General features: G+C 37.3%; 1 protein-coding gene across 10 annotated transcripts in view; it reads right to left on the reverse strand.

Annotated features, from left to right (window-relative positions):
- The window catches only part of LOC127867379 (glutamine--fructose-6-phosphate aminotransferase [isomerizing] 1-like), a 79978-nt gene that overhangs the window by 48447 nt on the left and 17201 nt on the right, over positions 1-14330 (reverse strand). For 9 of the 10 annotated variants that reach the window (XM_052408488.1, XM_052408483.1, XM_052408482.1 and 6 more), the window contains exons 4-8: positions 11846-11971; positions 8815-8873; positions 8391-8522; positions 7664-7725; positions 6442-6521 (exon numbers count right to left, since the gene is read on the reverse strand). In XM_052408488.1, coding sequence (XP_052264448.1) covers positions 6442-6521; positions 7664-7725; positions 8391-8522; positions 8815-8873; positions 11846-11971 — 459 coding nt within the window. Of the gene's footprint in view, positions 1-4134; positions 4162-6441; positions 6522-7663; positions 7726-8390; positions 8523-8814; positions 8874-11845; positions 11972-14330 lie in introns of all 10 variants that reach the window. The other variant, XM_052408485.1, reaches the window with a different exon arrangement.

Genomic DNA, 14330 nt, shown 5'->3' on the forward strand with positions numbered 1-14330 from the left:
TGCACAGTCTGTAATGTGCTGAAGATGTGGTGCCAGATTAGCCTGCACAGTCTGTAATGTGCTGAAGATGTGGTGCCAGATTAGCCTGCGCAGTCTGTAATGTGCTGAAGATGTGGTGCCAGATTAGCCTGCACAGTCTGTAATGTGCTGAAGATGTGGTGCCAGATAGCCTGCACAGTCTGTAATGAGCTGAAGATGTGGTGCCAGATTAGTCTGCACAGTCTGTAATGTGCTGAAGATGTGGTGCCAGATTAGCCTGCGCAGTCTGTAATGTGCTGAAGATGTGGTGCCAGATTAGCCTGCGCAGTCTGTAATGTGCTGAAGATGTGGTGCCAGATTAGCCTGCGCAGTCTGTAATGTGCTGAAGATGTGTGCCAGATTCAGTCCTGCACAGTCCGTATGTGCTGAAGATGTGGTGCCAGATTAGTCTGCACAGTCTGTAATGTGCTGAAGATGTGGTGCCAGATTAGCCTGCACAGTCTGTAATGTGCTGAAGATGTGGTGCCAGATTAGTCTGCACAGTCTGTAATGTGCTGAAGATGTGGTGCCAGATTAGCCTGCACAGTCTGTAATGTGCTGAAGATGTGGTGCCAGATTAGTCTGCACAGTCTGTAATGTGCTGAAGATCTGCTGCCAGATTAGTCTGCACAGTCTGTAATGTGCTGAAGATGTGGTGCCAGATTAGCCTGCGCAGTCTGTAATGTGCTGAAGATGTGGTGCCAGATTAGCCTGCACAGTCTGTAATGTGCTGAAGATGTGGTGCCAGATTAGTCTGCACAGTCTGTAATGTGCTGAAGATGTGGTGCCAGATTAGCCTGCGCAGTCTGTAATGTGCTGAAGATGTGGTGCCAGATTAGCCTGCACAGTCTGTAATGTGCTGAAGATGTGGTGCCAGATCAGCCTGCACAGTCTGTACTGTGCTGAAGATGTGGTGCCAGATCAGCCTGCACAGTCTGTAATGTGCTGAAGATGTGGTGCCAGATCAGCCTGCACAGTCTGTAATGTGCTGAAGATGTGGTGCCAGATTAGCCTGCACAGTCTGTAATGTGCTGAAGATGTGGTGCCAGATCAGCCTGCACAGTCTGTAATGTGCTGAAGATGTGGTGCCAGATCAGCCTGCAGAGTCTGTAATGTGCTGAAGATGTGGTGCCAGATTAGCCTGCACAGTCTGTAATGTGCTGAAGATGTGGTGCCAGATCAGCCTGCGCAGTCTGTAATGTGCTGAAGATGTGGTGCCAGATTAGCCTGCACAGTCTGTAATGTGCTGAAGATGTGGAGCCAGATCAGCCTGCACAGTCTGTAATGTGCTGAAGATGTGGTGCCAGATTAGCCTGCACAGTCTGTAATGTGCTGAAGATGTGGTGCCAGATCAGCCTGCGCAGTCTGTAATGTGCTGAAGATGTGGTGCCAGATTAGCCTGCACAGTCTGTAATGTGCTGAAGATGTGGTGCCAGATTAGTCTGCACAGTCTGTAATGTGCTGAAGATGTGGTGCCAGATTAGTCTGCACAGTCTGTAATGTGCTGAAGATGTGGTGCCAGATTAGCCTGCACAGTCTGTAATGTGCTGAAGATGTGGTGCCAGATTAGCCTGCACAGTCTGTAATGTGCTGAAGATGTGGTGCCAGATTAGCCTGCACAGTCTGTAATGTGCTGAAGATGTGGTGCCAGATTAGCCTGCACAGTCTGTAATGTGCTGAAGATGTGGTGCCAGATTCAGCCTGCACAGTCTGTAATGTGCTGAAGATGTGGTGCCAGATTAGCCTGCACAGTCTGTAATGTGCTGAAGATGTGGTGCCAGATTAGCCTGCACAGTCTGTAATGTGCTGAAGATGTGGTGCCAGATTAGCCTGCACAGTCTGTAATGTGCTGAAGATGTGGTGCCAGATTAGCCTGCACAGTCTGTAATGTGCTGAAGATGTGGTGCCAGATTAGCCTGCACAGTCTGTAATGTGCTGAAGATGTGGTGCCAGATTAGCCTGCACAGTCTGTAATGTGCTGAAGATGTGGTGCCAGATCAGCCTGCACAGTCTGTAATGTGCTGAAGATGTGGTGCCAGATTAGCCTGCACAGTCTGTAATGTGCTGAAGATGTGGTGCCAGATCAGCCTGCACAGTCTGTAATGTGCTGAAGATGTGGTGCCAGATCAGCCTGCACAGTCTGTAGTGTGCTGAAGATGTGGTGCCAGATCAGCCTGCACAGTCTGTAATGTGCTGAAGATGTGGTGCCAGATTAGCCTGCGCAGTCTGTAATGTGCTGAAGATGTGGTGCCAGATCAGCCTGCACAGTCTGTAATGTGCTGAAGATGTGGTGCCAGATTAGCCTGCACAGTCTGTAATGTGCTGAAGATGTGGTGCCAGATCAGCCTGCACAGTCTGTAATGTGCTGAAGATGTGGTGCCAGATTAGCCTGCGCAGTCTGTAATGTGCTGAAGATGTGGTGCCAGATCAGCCTGCGCAGTCTGTAATGTGCTGAAGATGTGGTGCCAGATCAGCCTGCACAGTCTATACACACTAATCAGGAACAAAACTGTCTGCTTTTATGGATTTTTTGTTTGAATGAAGTTTCTTTTATACAAAAATCCAGTCTAGACAGAAAGTGTTGTCCCTTCTCAGCCTGTGTGGACTACACAGGCTAATCTGGGACAACACTTTACTAAATTGTATTATGGTAAGCCCTGTTGTCCCAGAATGCGGCTCAATGATAAAGAATAAGACCCAATCAACGAATTAATAATCTGTAAAAAGACCCCTTCAATGCAACAATGCATCTGTACACATAAATACACACATTATTATAGCATACAGCCCCTGCTAAGTACAGGCAAGCACTTAATACCTGTCCAAATCACAATATTATATCAGGAAGTAATGATGTCATAAATATAAACATTACCTGCTGATGATCAGAAGTTTTGAAAGGAAACAATGGAAAAAAATCATGCATAATTTGTTTTTATATAAATAATGGTTAAACAAGACATTGCATCTTAATACTAATAAAATAAAGAATAAATATGTGATAACAACCAAAAAGAAAAATATTAATTATTTTGTCCATACAGACAATTATTTATATAAGGCGTATTGACAAAATAATGAATATTTGTCTCATATTTTCCCAGTGTAAAATGGTAAAACCCATATTTAACTGTTTTGATGTATGGCTATTACGCATATACATGTACACTATGATCACTAAGCAGTGTATTGCATGAATTATTACTATTTGGGCTTTATCATCCCATTTTAAGCAATAAATTTATCACTGTAACTCTGTAACTACCTAATACAATAAAAGGCATGCTTTCTGCACAAAATATGCAGTATAAAGATGACATGACATGCAGTATACGCAGTATAGGAAACCACAACTGAATTTAAATAAGAATTACGGCATTAAGCAACATATGGCTGATATGATGACAAAAGATTTTTTTTTACATATTTGTAAGGATAACCTTTGATGAAATGGTTTAACCCTTTGCATGCTGGGAAATTTGTCGTCCGCTAAAATGTCGTCTGTTGAATTTCTAAAATTAGCATTTTCTTCGATTTTTTTCAAAGAATATTATCCGAATAGCAAACAGTTTGGATCCTGATGAGACGCCACGTTCTGTGGCGTCTCATCTGGATCCAAACTGTTTGCAAAGGCCTTCAAAATTCGGTTCCCGCTCTGAAATGGTTTAAAGTGTCATCATGACATGTCTGCATCCAATAGCTCAACTCCAGTTTTCTAATAGTTGTGCATAATTTACTTAAGATTATCTTTAAAAGGGAAAACAAGGAATGGTTCTTCGCAACTTACACCCTTCAAACATCACATAAATACAAATGATTGCATTAAACAAACTTAGAGCTTGCTTATTTTCTAAATGTTCACCTGACATCAAAGATGGCATGAGCAATTTATTTCTTTATTTGGGTGATGTTATGTTGTATTTCAATTGAACATAGGTGCATGCTTTCAAATGATGCACTCAAATATGCAGTTGGATTACTCAATATTTCCCAGATGTTCATTTTAGTACTATCCATGCATCAACCAAGTCGCCTCAGCAAGACACAAACATGGACAACTAATAAACAAATGTGACTACATATGATACAGAATTACAATGACAACTAGATGTTTACGTTTGGAGTCCCAATCCTTGGAATAATCTTTAAAGCAACAAATTTTTATTTCAATTCATTTTCTGGCTAGCAGAAAACATGACTTTTTACAAACTTTCAACCTTATATAAATACGATGTACAATTATTGATAACAAGAGGGCCATGATGGCCCTGAATCGCTCACCTGACTAACCAAATACAATACCAACCCAGATTTCATCAAGATAAACATTCTGACCAAATTTCATAAAGATTGGATGAAAACTGTGACCTCTATTGTCTACACAAGGTTTTTCTATTATTTGACCTAGTGACCTAGTTTTTGACCCCAGGTGACCCAAATACTTTCCCAACCCAGATTTTATCAAAATAAACATTCTGATCAAATTTTATAAAGATTAGATGAAAACTGCGACCTCTATTGTCTATACAAGGTTTTTCTATTATTTGACCTTGTGACCTAGTTTTTGTTAAGTGACCTAGTTTTTGACCTAGTGACCTAGTTTTTGACCCCAGATGACCCAAATACAATCCCAACCCAGATTTCATCAAGATAAACATTCTGACCAAATTTCATAAAGATTGGATGAAAACTGTGACCTCTACTGTCTATACAAACAAATTGTTGACAGTTTTTCTATTATTTAACCTAGTGACGTAGTTTTCGACCTCAGATGACCCAAATACAATCCCTACCCAGATTTCATCAAGATAAACATTCTGACCAAATTTCATAAAGATTGGACAAAAACTGTGACCTCTACTGTCTACACAAGGTTTTTCTATTATTTGACCTAGTTTTTGACCTAGTGACCTAGTTTTTAACCCCAGATGACCCAAATACAATCCCAAGCCAGATTTCATCAAGATAAACATTCTGACCAAATTTCATAAAGATTGAATGAAAACTGTGACCTCTACTGTCTACACAATGTTTTTCTGTTATTTGACCTAGTTTTAGACCTAGTGACCTAGTTGTTGACCCCAGATGACCCAAATACAATCCCAACCCAGATTTCATCAAGATAAACATTCTGACCAAATTTCATAAAGATTGGATGAAAACTGCAACCTCTATTGTCTACACAAGGTTTTTCTATTATTTGACCTTGTGACCTAGTTTGTGACCCCAGATGACCAAAATACAATCCCAACCCAGATTTCATCAATATAAACATTCTGACCAAATTTCATAAAGATTGGATGAAAATTGTGACCTCTACTGTCTACGCAAACAAATAGTTGACAGAAGCACGCACGGACATACGGATGCCGGACATCACACGGTCACATAAGCTCACCATATCACTTCATGACAGATGAGCTAAAAACAAAGGTAAAAAAATTATAAGCCTAGAACAAAATAAGAATTATTATCATCCTCAATAAAACACACATAAACATCAACATTGCACACAAATAAACACATAATTGTATGTTCTTTGATTAATTGTTCAACTTCGGAACAAAATGTTAGTTTAACAGCACACATAAACAGCATTTATCAAACAATGCTTTTTACATGAGCAGCATAAACTGTTCACACCCATACAAGTCACGCAAGGATTTCATAGGGCTTGTGTTAAGTGGATACAAAATCTCTCTCTGAATACCAACCAACAGAAAAATTGAGCCTCGTTCTTGAAAAAATAGGCTGAATGCATGTGCAAAGTGTCATCCAAGATTAGCCTGCGCAGTCTGCCCAGGCTAATCAGGCAGCACACTTTCTGTATAAACTGGATTTCCACTACGTGGAGACTGCTTTTAAAACAAAATACCAAGATACCCTAAAAACTTAACCCTTTCAGTGCTGGAACCGAATTTTAAAGTCCTTTTGCAAACAGTTTGGATCCAGATGAGACGCCACAGAACGTGGCGTCTCATCTGGATCCAAACTGTTTGCTATTCTGATAGTATTCTTTGAAAAAAAATGAAGAAAATGCTTATTTTACAAATTCTGCAGACGACATTTTAGCAGACGACAAATTTCCCAGCATGCAAAGGGTTAAGTGCTGTCCCTGATTAGCCTGTGCAAAGCGTATCTGGGACTAGCCCATATGCAATCAGCCACATTTTTCCAGAATGAGGCTGAATGGGACCATTAGTAACAACTGGTAATGACTGCTAGCAATAATAACATTTAATTGATAATACAAATGAGTGGTAAGTTGTGTGGGTGTTGTTAAAAGGTCTAGGAACTGTAGGACAATATTACTTTACATTGCTTTTTTAATACTTTTTTTAACAGTTAGGTGCTAAAACATAATTTGACAAAGGTTAGTTTCATCAAAAAACAACTACCCATTTATTTTAAATGACTTATTACCTTTGCTGTAGAAGACAGGGATATGGTCTGTGCAGAGTTTGGCCTTGCTCTTCATGCCTATCACCAATGGGCTGCCGCGGCTGTAAACATGTTGATAATAGTCATGGGGCCCGACACAATTTAGCCCCACTCTGAGAAAACTAGGATTATTGCATGTGCATAAGTCGTCTCAAATGGGCCTGCACAGGCTAATCTGGAAAGACACTTTCCATATAAACTGGATTTTCTTTTAGAACTGACTGATTTAACCCTTTGCATGCTGGGAAATTTGTCATCTGCTAAAATGTCTTCTGCTGAATTTCTAAAATTAGCATTTTCTTCGTTTTTTTTTCAAAGAATACTATCAGAATAGCAAACAGTTTGGATCCTGATGAGGCGCCATGTTCTGTGGCGTCTCATCTGGATCCAAACTGTTTGCAAAGGCCTTCAAAATTCGGTTCCAGCACTGAAAGGGTTAAACTAAAAATTCTGCAAAAGGGCAAAGTGTCGTCTCAAGCAGACTTCACAGACAGGCTAATCTAGGACGACACTTTACACACATGCATTAAGCCCAATCTAGGACGACACTTTACACACATGCATTAAGCCCAATCTAGGACGACACTACACACATGCATTAAGCCCAATTTTCCCAGAACAGAGCTCAATTTATTAACAAAATATTAAACTTTGACAACTTTACAAAAAACAAACAAACATGTTGGGCAAAATTGTTTAAATAACCATTCATGCTTGCAGAGATGCTGCACTAGTAAATCATGTTCATTGATAAAACTCTTGTCTCCTTATGCATTAAACATTTATGGCAGCAGTAAAATTCAACAAAAGGTAAATAATATGCTTAGTTTGAAACTCTTCTGATCACAGATTTACACAAGATTGCTTATAAATATCCACTTGAACTTATTCAGCAAACAAACTTGAGAAAACAATCTTATCAGTAGAAATATTAAAACATCAAGACCTTATATTAACCAACCCATTCTTAGACTTAAGAATTTATTAAATTACCAAAGAGTTTGCAAATATATAGGTACAAAATGGTGCTTATGTTATCAACACAGAATTTATAATTATTGGTGTTAACTGCCATGATAGACTTTAATTTCAAGCAGTTTAAAAAAAATTACATTTGTAAGAATATTCTTTATTTTCAGACTTAAGTCAAAGAATCAATAGGTGAATACGGGCCGCCACTGAGGTGGAGCCATTGTTTACCCACCGTGTTGCCACACATTCGCCCGGGAAGTGAGTGCTCATAATTACCAGGGCAAAGGCACCCTCCTGAAAGACATGAAACAAGTGTGTCAGGTGACATTTCTATGAGACAGTATCAAGGCATGGAAAATAAAGGTCTACATAGTGTACAAACTGAACTGCTGATGGATAACACCATGCAGCATTTGAAACTGCAGGTGTGTTGACAACAATTTCTTATGCTGGAATTTTATCTAATTTACAAATATGAAGTATACTAAATGTATATTCCCTGTGAGAAATAACTTTGTATAAAGTCTCCTTAATGCCTGCTGCTTTCACATTGGGGGAAAATTGTCCTTCAGTTTGCAGCAAATTTTTTTCCAATCAGAAAAAGTACCATAAATGCGCCAATTGGGAAAAATTAGCACAAAAAAACTGAAAATGGAAAAATTTGCGTCATGAAATCGTAACATTTGGAATTGCCTTCTTAATTGCTTGGTAATTAAATACACAAACCCATAATATTATTATTCTTTAACTTAAATTTTTGCTGAAAAGTTCAGTTTTAGTGTATCCTTAAGTATGTTCTTTTGCAGATAATGCGCTTTTTAGAATGATATTAATGAAATTGTATTCCCTTTTATTGTTTTGGGAATTGATCTTACGACAATAGGGAATTTGAAAATTTTCCTCGATAGGAAAAGAGCTTTTTGCAGGTATTTTTCTAAAGAAGGACAAAACTCCCGTACCAGCTGCTGCACAACGATCTCAATGATCTCTCTGAAAGAGCCCTCGTGGTTGTCAGAGTCGAACACATGCTTGGCCAGCTTGGCAATCACCTCTGTGTCTGTCTCAGACTCAAACACAAAGCCCTTCTTTTCCTGCACAGAAAGAAAGTAAAATTATTTAGCTAAAACAGATTCTTTAATATTAAGAATAAGTGTTTTCAAAAATAAATAAAAATAAACAAAAAATTAAATTTTATTTAGGAAACCCTTTTTTTGAAAACTTTAATTGGAAATTTTAGGCAATCATTTGGTAAAAAATATACCTTTTCACATTAAGGAACGAATTCTTCCTTTGGTGATATATTAAAATATCTGGTTTACTTGTGTACTCTTGCTTTACACTTACCATTTCACAAACTTCGAAATAACAAAATGGAATGCATACCAAAAAGGCTTTAATGTCCTTGTAGTTTGTAATGATCCCATTGTGTACCACAACAAATTCTGAAATCACAGAAATGCATACAATACATTTGAGTCGCGTTCTGAGAAAACTGGGCATAATGCATATGCGTAAAGTGTCATCCCAGATTAGCCTGTGCAGTCTACACAGGCTAATTAGGGACAACACTTTCCATCTAAATTGGATTTTTGCTAAGAAGAGACTTCATTGAAACAAAAAATTTCATAAAAGCGGAAAGTGTCGTCCCTGATTAGCCTGTGCGGACTGCACAGGCTAATCTTGGACAACACTACGCACATGCATTATGCCCAGTTTTCTCAGAACATGACTCATTTATTTATGCAGGGATTTCAATTGAAGAAACATCCTCCTTCTTGATGCGGGCCTTTTCATATTTTCTCACCTTTGACTCCAGCATATTATCTGCATAGGGTCATTTTGATGCCATTATGTTACCAAGAACAAAACTTTAAAAGTATATTTCAATTCATACACATGGTGTTTTTTTAAATTTCATTTCATTAAAGTAAAGCAATACTTGCAGATCCTTTACAAATATTTGGACACAAAGTTTGTATGCAATTTGACCCCTGACAATTTGGACCACATGGTCTGTTGACAACAGGTTTTTCAATATCTATTGATATCCCTGTGTTACACTATAGGCATGATATGTTCATTCCCAAGTACAAATGAATTGTTTAATGTTATAAATATTGCATTGATTGTCTTATTGTCTAGACTCCAAAAATGCAATAAACCTGTTACCTCATATGGGACTTGCATAAAAGAATAAATTGTCATGACTACAATTGAGATGTATGTGATAAAAGACAATGTGGTGTTTGCCAAATTGTCATTCCTTATCAAACAAATTATTTCATTCCTAATAACTCAAAATGACAGACATTTTCCAAATAAAAAATAGAATTCAGCCCAATTGATAAAAGCTCTCAATCTGAAACTTAGCAAGACTTTTTTGTTGTAGAATTTATCAGTAGAAAATCTTGTATCAATATTCATCCGCTGCATGATGCAATTGAATGTAAAATGACATGATGAGATATGAAACAAGTATTGAGTACCTGTTGTTGCACTTACAGACACCATACACATTTATGGTAACCGTATTACGCAATCACAATCAGCAACATCATGTCTGGCAACATTGTTTTGTCAATAAACAACCATCTTAAAGCCTCAGGTAAGCCTAAGGACAGATGACAGGCTGTTATTTGTTTGCAGAAGGCAGATACACAAAAACAGGCTTGTTTTTGTATAAAGTTTACCCCTCATAAGAGGCCCTTATCTTGAACCTAAGGCTTTTATCATGGACAGACATGATATACAATCCCCTCAAATAGTTTTGACAACCAAACTGTTCATTTTCGAATTTCATCATCCCACCTACACAATGCAGCTAATGAATCATGCATGATACATGTATTTAGTGAAATCTTACTTATGTGACGTACATGAGATGTACAGGACAATCGCGATATCAGAGGTAGCTAGGCAGCTGAATGGATAGAGAGATGTGCAGACTAGAATTCAACGCAATTTGGTTGCATTATAGATTATGTAATTATAAACTCCAGCTAGGCGATTTAGTCTTATGCTATTTGCCCAAGGCAACATATGGCCTTTTTATCCTTAAATTGATTTCTATGCTCAGGTATTTGTTTTCTGATTGCACAGCCAGGTATGGTGTTCAAGATTGATTACAATACACACAATTTTCATTAAATGTTCTTGATGTCATCATTAATCCCATGGCGATATTTAAAACCAAGAATTGGGTTTGAGTGTTAAACTTCTGTACATGAATGTAAAAATTTTAATATTTTTTAAGATGTCAAATTTCAAATAAAGAAAACTATTGATCTTTAATAAAAGGCTTTGGCTGAAGAACCTTTATCATGTTTCAAACTCAGCAATTATCAAAATAACATTCTATTACTGGTCCATTCACCTAACCTTAAATTACCATTTAAATTACTTGTACAAAACATCATTGTTGATGACCCACAGTATATAACCCTTTACCACTTAGATACCTATTTTGACGCATTTGTAGTCCCTTAGAAAGTTACATTGAATTAAAGACCTTTCTTACTAGATTCAAGTTGTTACTAGCAGAGTTACTCGCAGGCTGTTCTGGTTTTATGCTGGTTGCAAAAGCCATTTTCACTTTGCTTCTTATGGGGGAAAGGGTTAATATACTCTTGGAGAACTGGATGATGGCATTTGTTGTTCACAAATATTGATGAGTATTATTATGTATGAATGAAGCCTGGAAAGTTATGATGGTTTTATCGGATATGGACCAATATGACGAAAGTGAATGAGTAATAGTTAATATAAGATTTCTTTTCAATTACTCATGAGTCCAAAATTATGCAAGCCTTATGTCCCACGTGGGATCAAAAACCATAGCATACTTGGGCAAACATGGGTCACAAATATAATGCTAAAATTAGTTTTAATGCTTCAAGTATTCATATGAGATTTCTTATAAATTATTCCGGAGTCCAAAAATAATTAAAGCCTTACCTCCCACAAGCGATACAAAACATAGCATATGTCAGCAAATGTGGGTTTGAATAAGGAGGCAAACTCAATTTAAATCCAAAAACAAGAGATGTGTTTGTCAAAAACACAATGCCCCCTAATGCGCTGCTTTGATTTTTTTTACCTTTGACCTTGAAAAATGACCTTGACCTTTCACCACTCAAAATGTGCAGCTCCATGAGATACAATGCATGCCAAATATCAAGTTGCTATGTTCTATATTGCAAAAGTAATGAAGAAGGTTCAAGTTTTGGTTAAAGTTTTGGGACACACACACAAACACATACAATCCGGGGGGCATAAAAAAGTTGACCTGTGCCTAAAGTACTCACTGTTATCAAGCACTAAAGAGTCTGACATTATGCTAGCCTTATCCAAAACAGACAATCAAAAAGCATAGAATATTTAAGCAAATGCATTCACCTGGGCCTTGAGTACTCACCATTGTTCTCGTCTGACCTCTGCGGATGGCTGTTGACCTCATTGGGCTCACCGTGGGTTGCCCAGCGGGTGTGGGCGATGCCACAGTGGATGTCGTACTCCTTGGTGTAGGACAGGCCGTTCTGATCTGGAATCACATTCAGTTAATAGAGCTGCGCTCTGGTAAAAACGGGGCTAAATGCATATGTGTAAAATGTCGTCCCAGATTGTCAGGGATGACACTTTCCGCTTGCATTGTATTGTATTTTTCATTTAACAGAAGTCTCTCGTGTAAGACGGTTCATTCTGGTTTGTAATTATCACATTGATTTATTTGAAACCTAATTAAGACACACTCTAATGCATGTGCGTAAAGTGTAATCCCAGATAAGCCTGTGCAGTACACACAGGCTAATACAGGACAACACTTCCCGTGTAAAATGGATTTCTGCTAAGAGGAGACTTCCATTAAACAAAAAATACCACACATACGGAAAAAGTCCTCCCTGATTAGCCAGTGCGGTAAGTAAGCAGTTAAGAAAATTCTTTCTTTTGGCAATTGCATATATATAAAACAATAAATATGTCATTATCATATTAAATCAGGCTGGTGACTTTGGCCTGTTTAGGTCATAATACATTCACAGAGATGATTGCATTAGTGCATGTTTAATGCAGCTAAAAGTCATTATCAATGTCAAATCAATTTTCTTTGGTCGACGTCACTCCAGTCTATGGGGTCATAAATGTGTCAATAGACAATCACAGTGACATAGTAAATGCCATTGATATATATTAAGACAATTATGGACACTTAGTTTGTTTTTTTACAAAACATTAATATAGAAAATTACAACATTTAACTATAGTGATCCTTAAGCTCAACTTTAACATCATGCAACTTATCAATGCCAGATTATCTTTTATGGCACTTAAAAGTTGTATAAACAAACAACATTATATAAATTGGAAATTCCTACGAGTGAATATCACACAGACTACTGAATGAATACAGTATGAAGTATTAAGAGCTTACCACAAAATCGTTTACAGTAATCTGTTCTACTTGCAAGTAAAGTCACTAATTGCTGTAAAAAATTTATGGTGTTACTACATAATGTGCATGTATCATTTAACTTTTACAAAAAACTTTTCATTTCCTTTTTTGCTTCTTAATTAAACCAATCAATTTAAATTCCAATTTTCAATGAAATAATCTACATCAAAGTTGACGTCGAAAATTGTTTTAAATTTTCTCGATATAAAATGTAAGCTTTAACTCGCAATATAACAGATTGAGAAATACTTTAATGAAAATAAGAGTAAAACTTCAGCAGTTTGCATTATTTAGTATTGAAGTGCACACTACTTTAACATCAAGAATTCAAATCAGAAGTGTTCAAACAGGCAAAATATTACTTTAAGGTTGCCTTCTGGCGCAAGCCAAATACATCCCGGGAAATTTTTCAAAATAAAGACCTTTAATCCTTTTGAGGATTTTCAAGGCTACTTTAGGTACTCTTTTCAGAATTGTCTTGGTAATAAACATGAAGGTCAATTGAACTCATTTCATAGTTGTTGGTCAATCCTGACCAAGTTTGAAGATAAATGTGTTTAACAACTTCATACACATGTTCTGGGTAGACCAAGCAAAATGCACGTGGTTTAAGTGTCCTCCCATATCAGCCTGTGCAATCTGCACAAGCTAATCAGGGATGCCACTTGCCACTTTTAGGGTATTTTCTATCTAAATGAAGTCTCTACTTAGATAATCAAAGAGCTGAAGGCACTCAAGATGTTCGCTATTGCATAATTTAACACGCAATTCATTTTTCAAAATCAATCGCACTTTTGAAATGAACACATGCCACTCAACTTTATAAAGTGTATGTCATAGAGCACGGGTCGAGTTTTGTGTGCACTTTTTATCATCCTTATTATTTCATAGAAATAATTTAGACAAAATAAAAACAACATGCTTTTTGGACGTTCTGAAAGCATAGAAAGTATGATGAAAATGGTAATGAGAACTTAATTGAAAGAAAATTTGCAGTCACCATATTAAAGGAATATTTTTTCTAATATCAAATAACTATCTCACCAAGAATATAAATTCATAATGAATGTTCCGTGTACAAAACTTTTGATTTTTGACACCATATACAAATTCAAAATATACAATAATCTTCGTATCTTGTATATGGAGGAATAAAAGTATACAAACATTGCTGTTAATGCTATACTTGTTACCCCAGCAGTTCACATGGTGTCAACAACGCTGACATAAACATACCGTATGTTACCATGTATAGCTCGCTCCCATGTATAACGCGCATGCGATTTTTTAAAGCCAAAATGGAGAAAAAAAAAGAATTTAGGGCCAAAAACCTGAAAATTGGGCCAAAATGGCCGCCATTCTTATATTGCGCAATCATTTAATCTGAGTTTTTCAGGCACTTAATTTTTTGTTTTAAAGGTTTAGGGAGCGTTTATACGATCAGGAGCAT

This window comes from Dreissena polymorpha, chromosome 2 (assembly GCF_020536995.1).
Source record: "Dreissena polymorpha isolate Duluth1 chromosome 2, UMN_Dpol_1.0, whole genome shotgun sequence".
NCBI lineage: Eukaryota > Metazoa > Mollusca > Bivalvia > Myida > Dreissenidae > Dreissena > Dreissena polymorpha.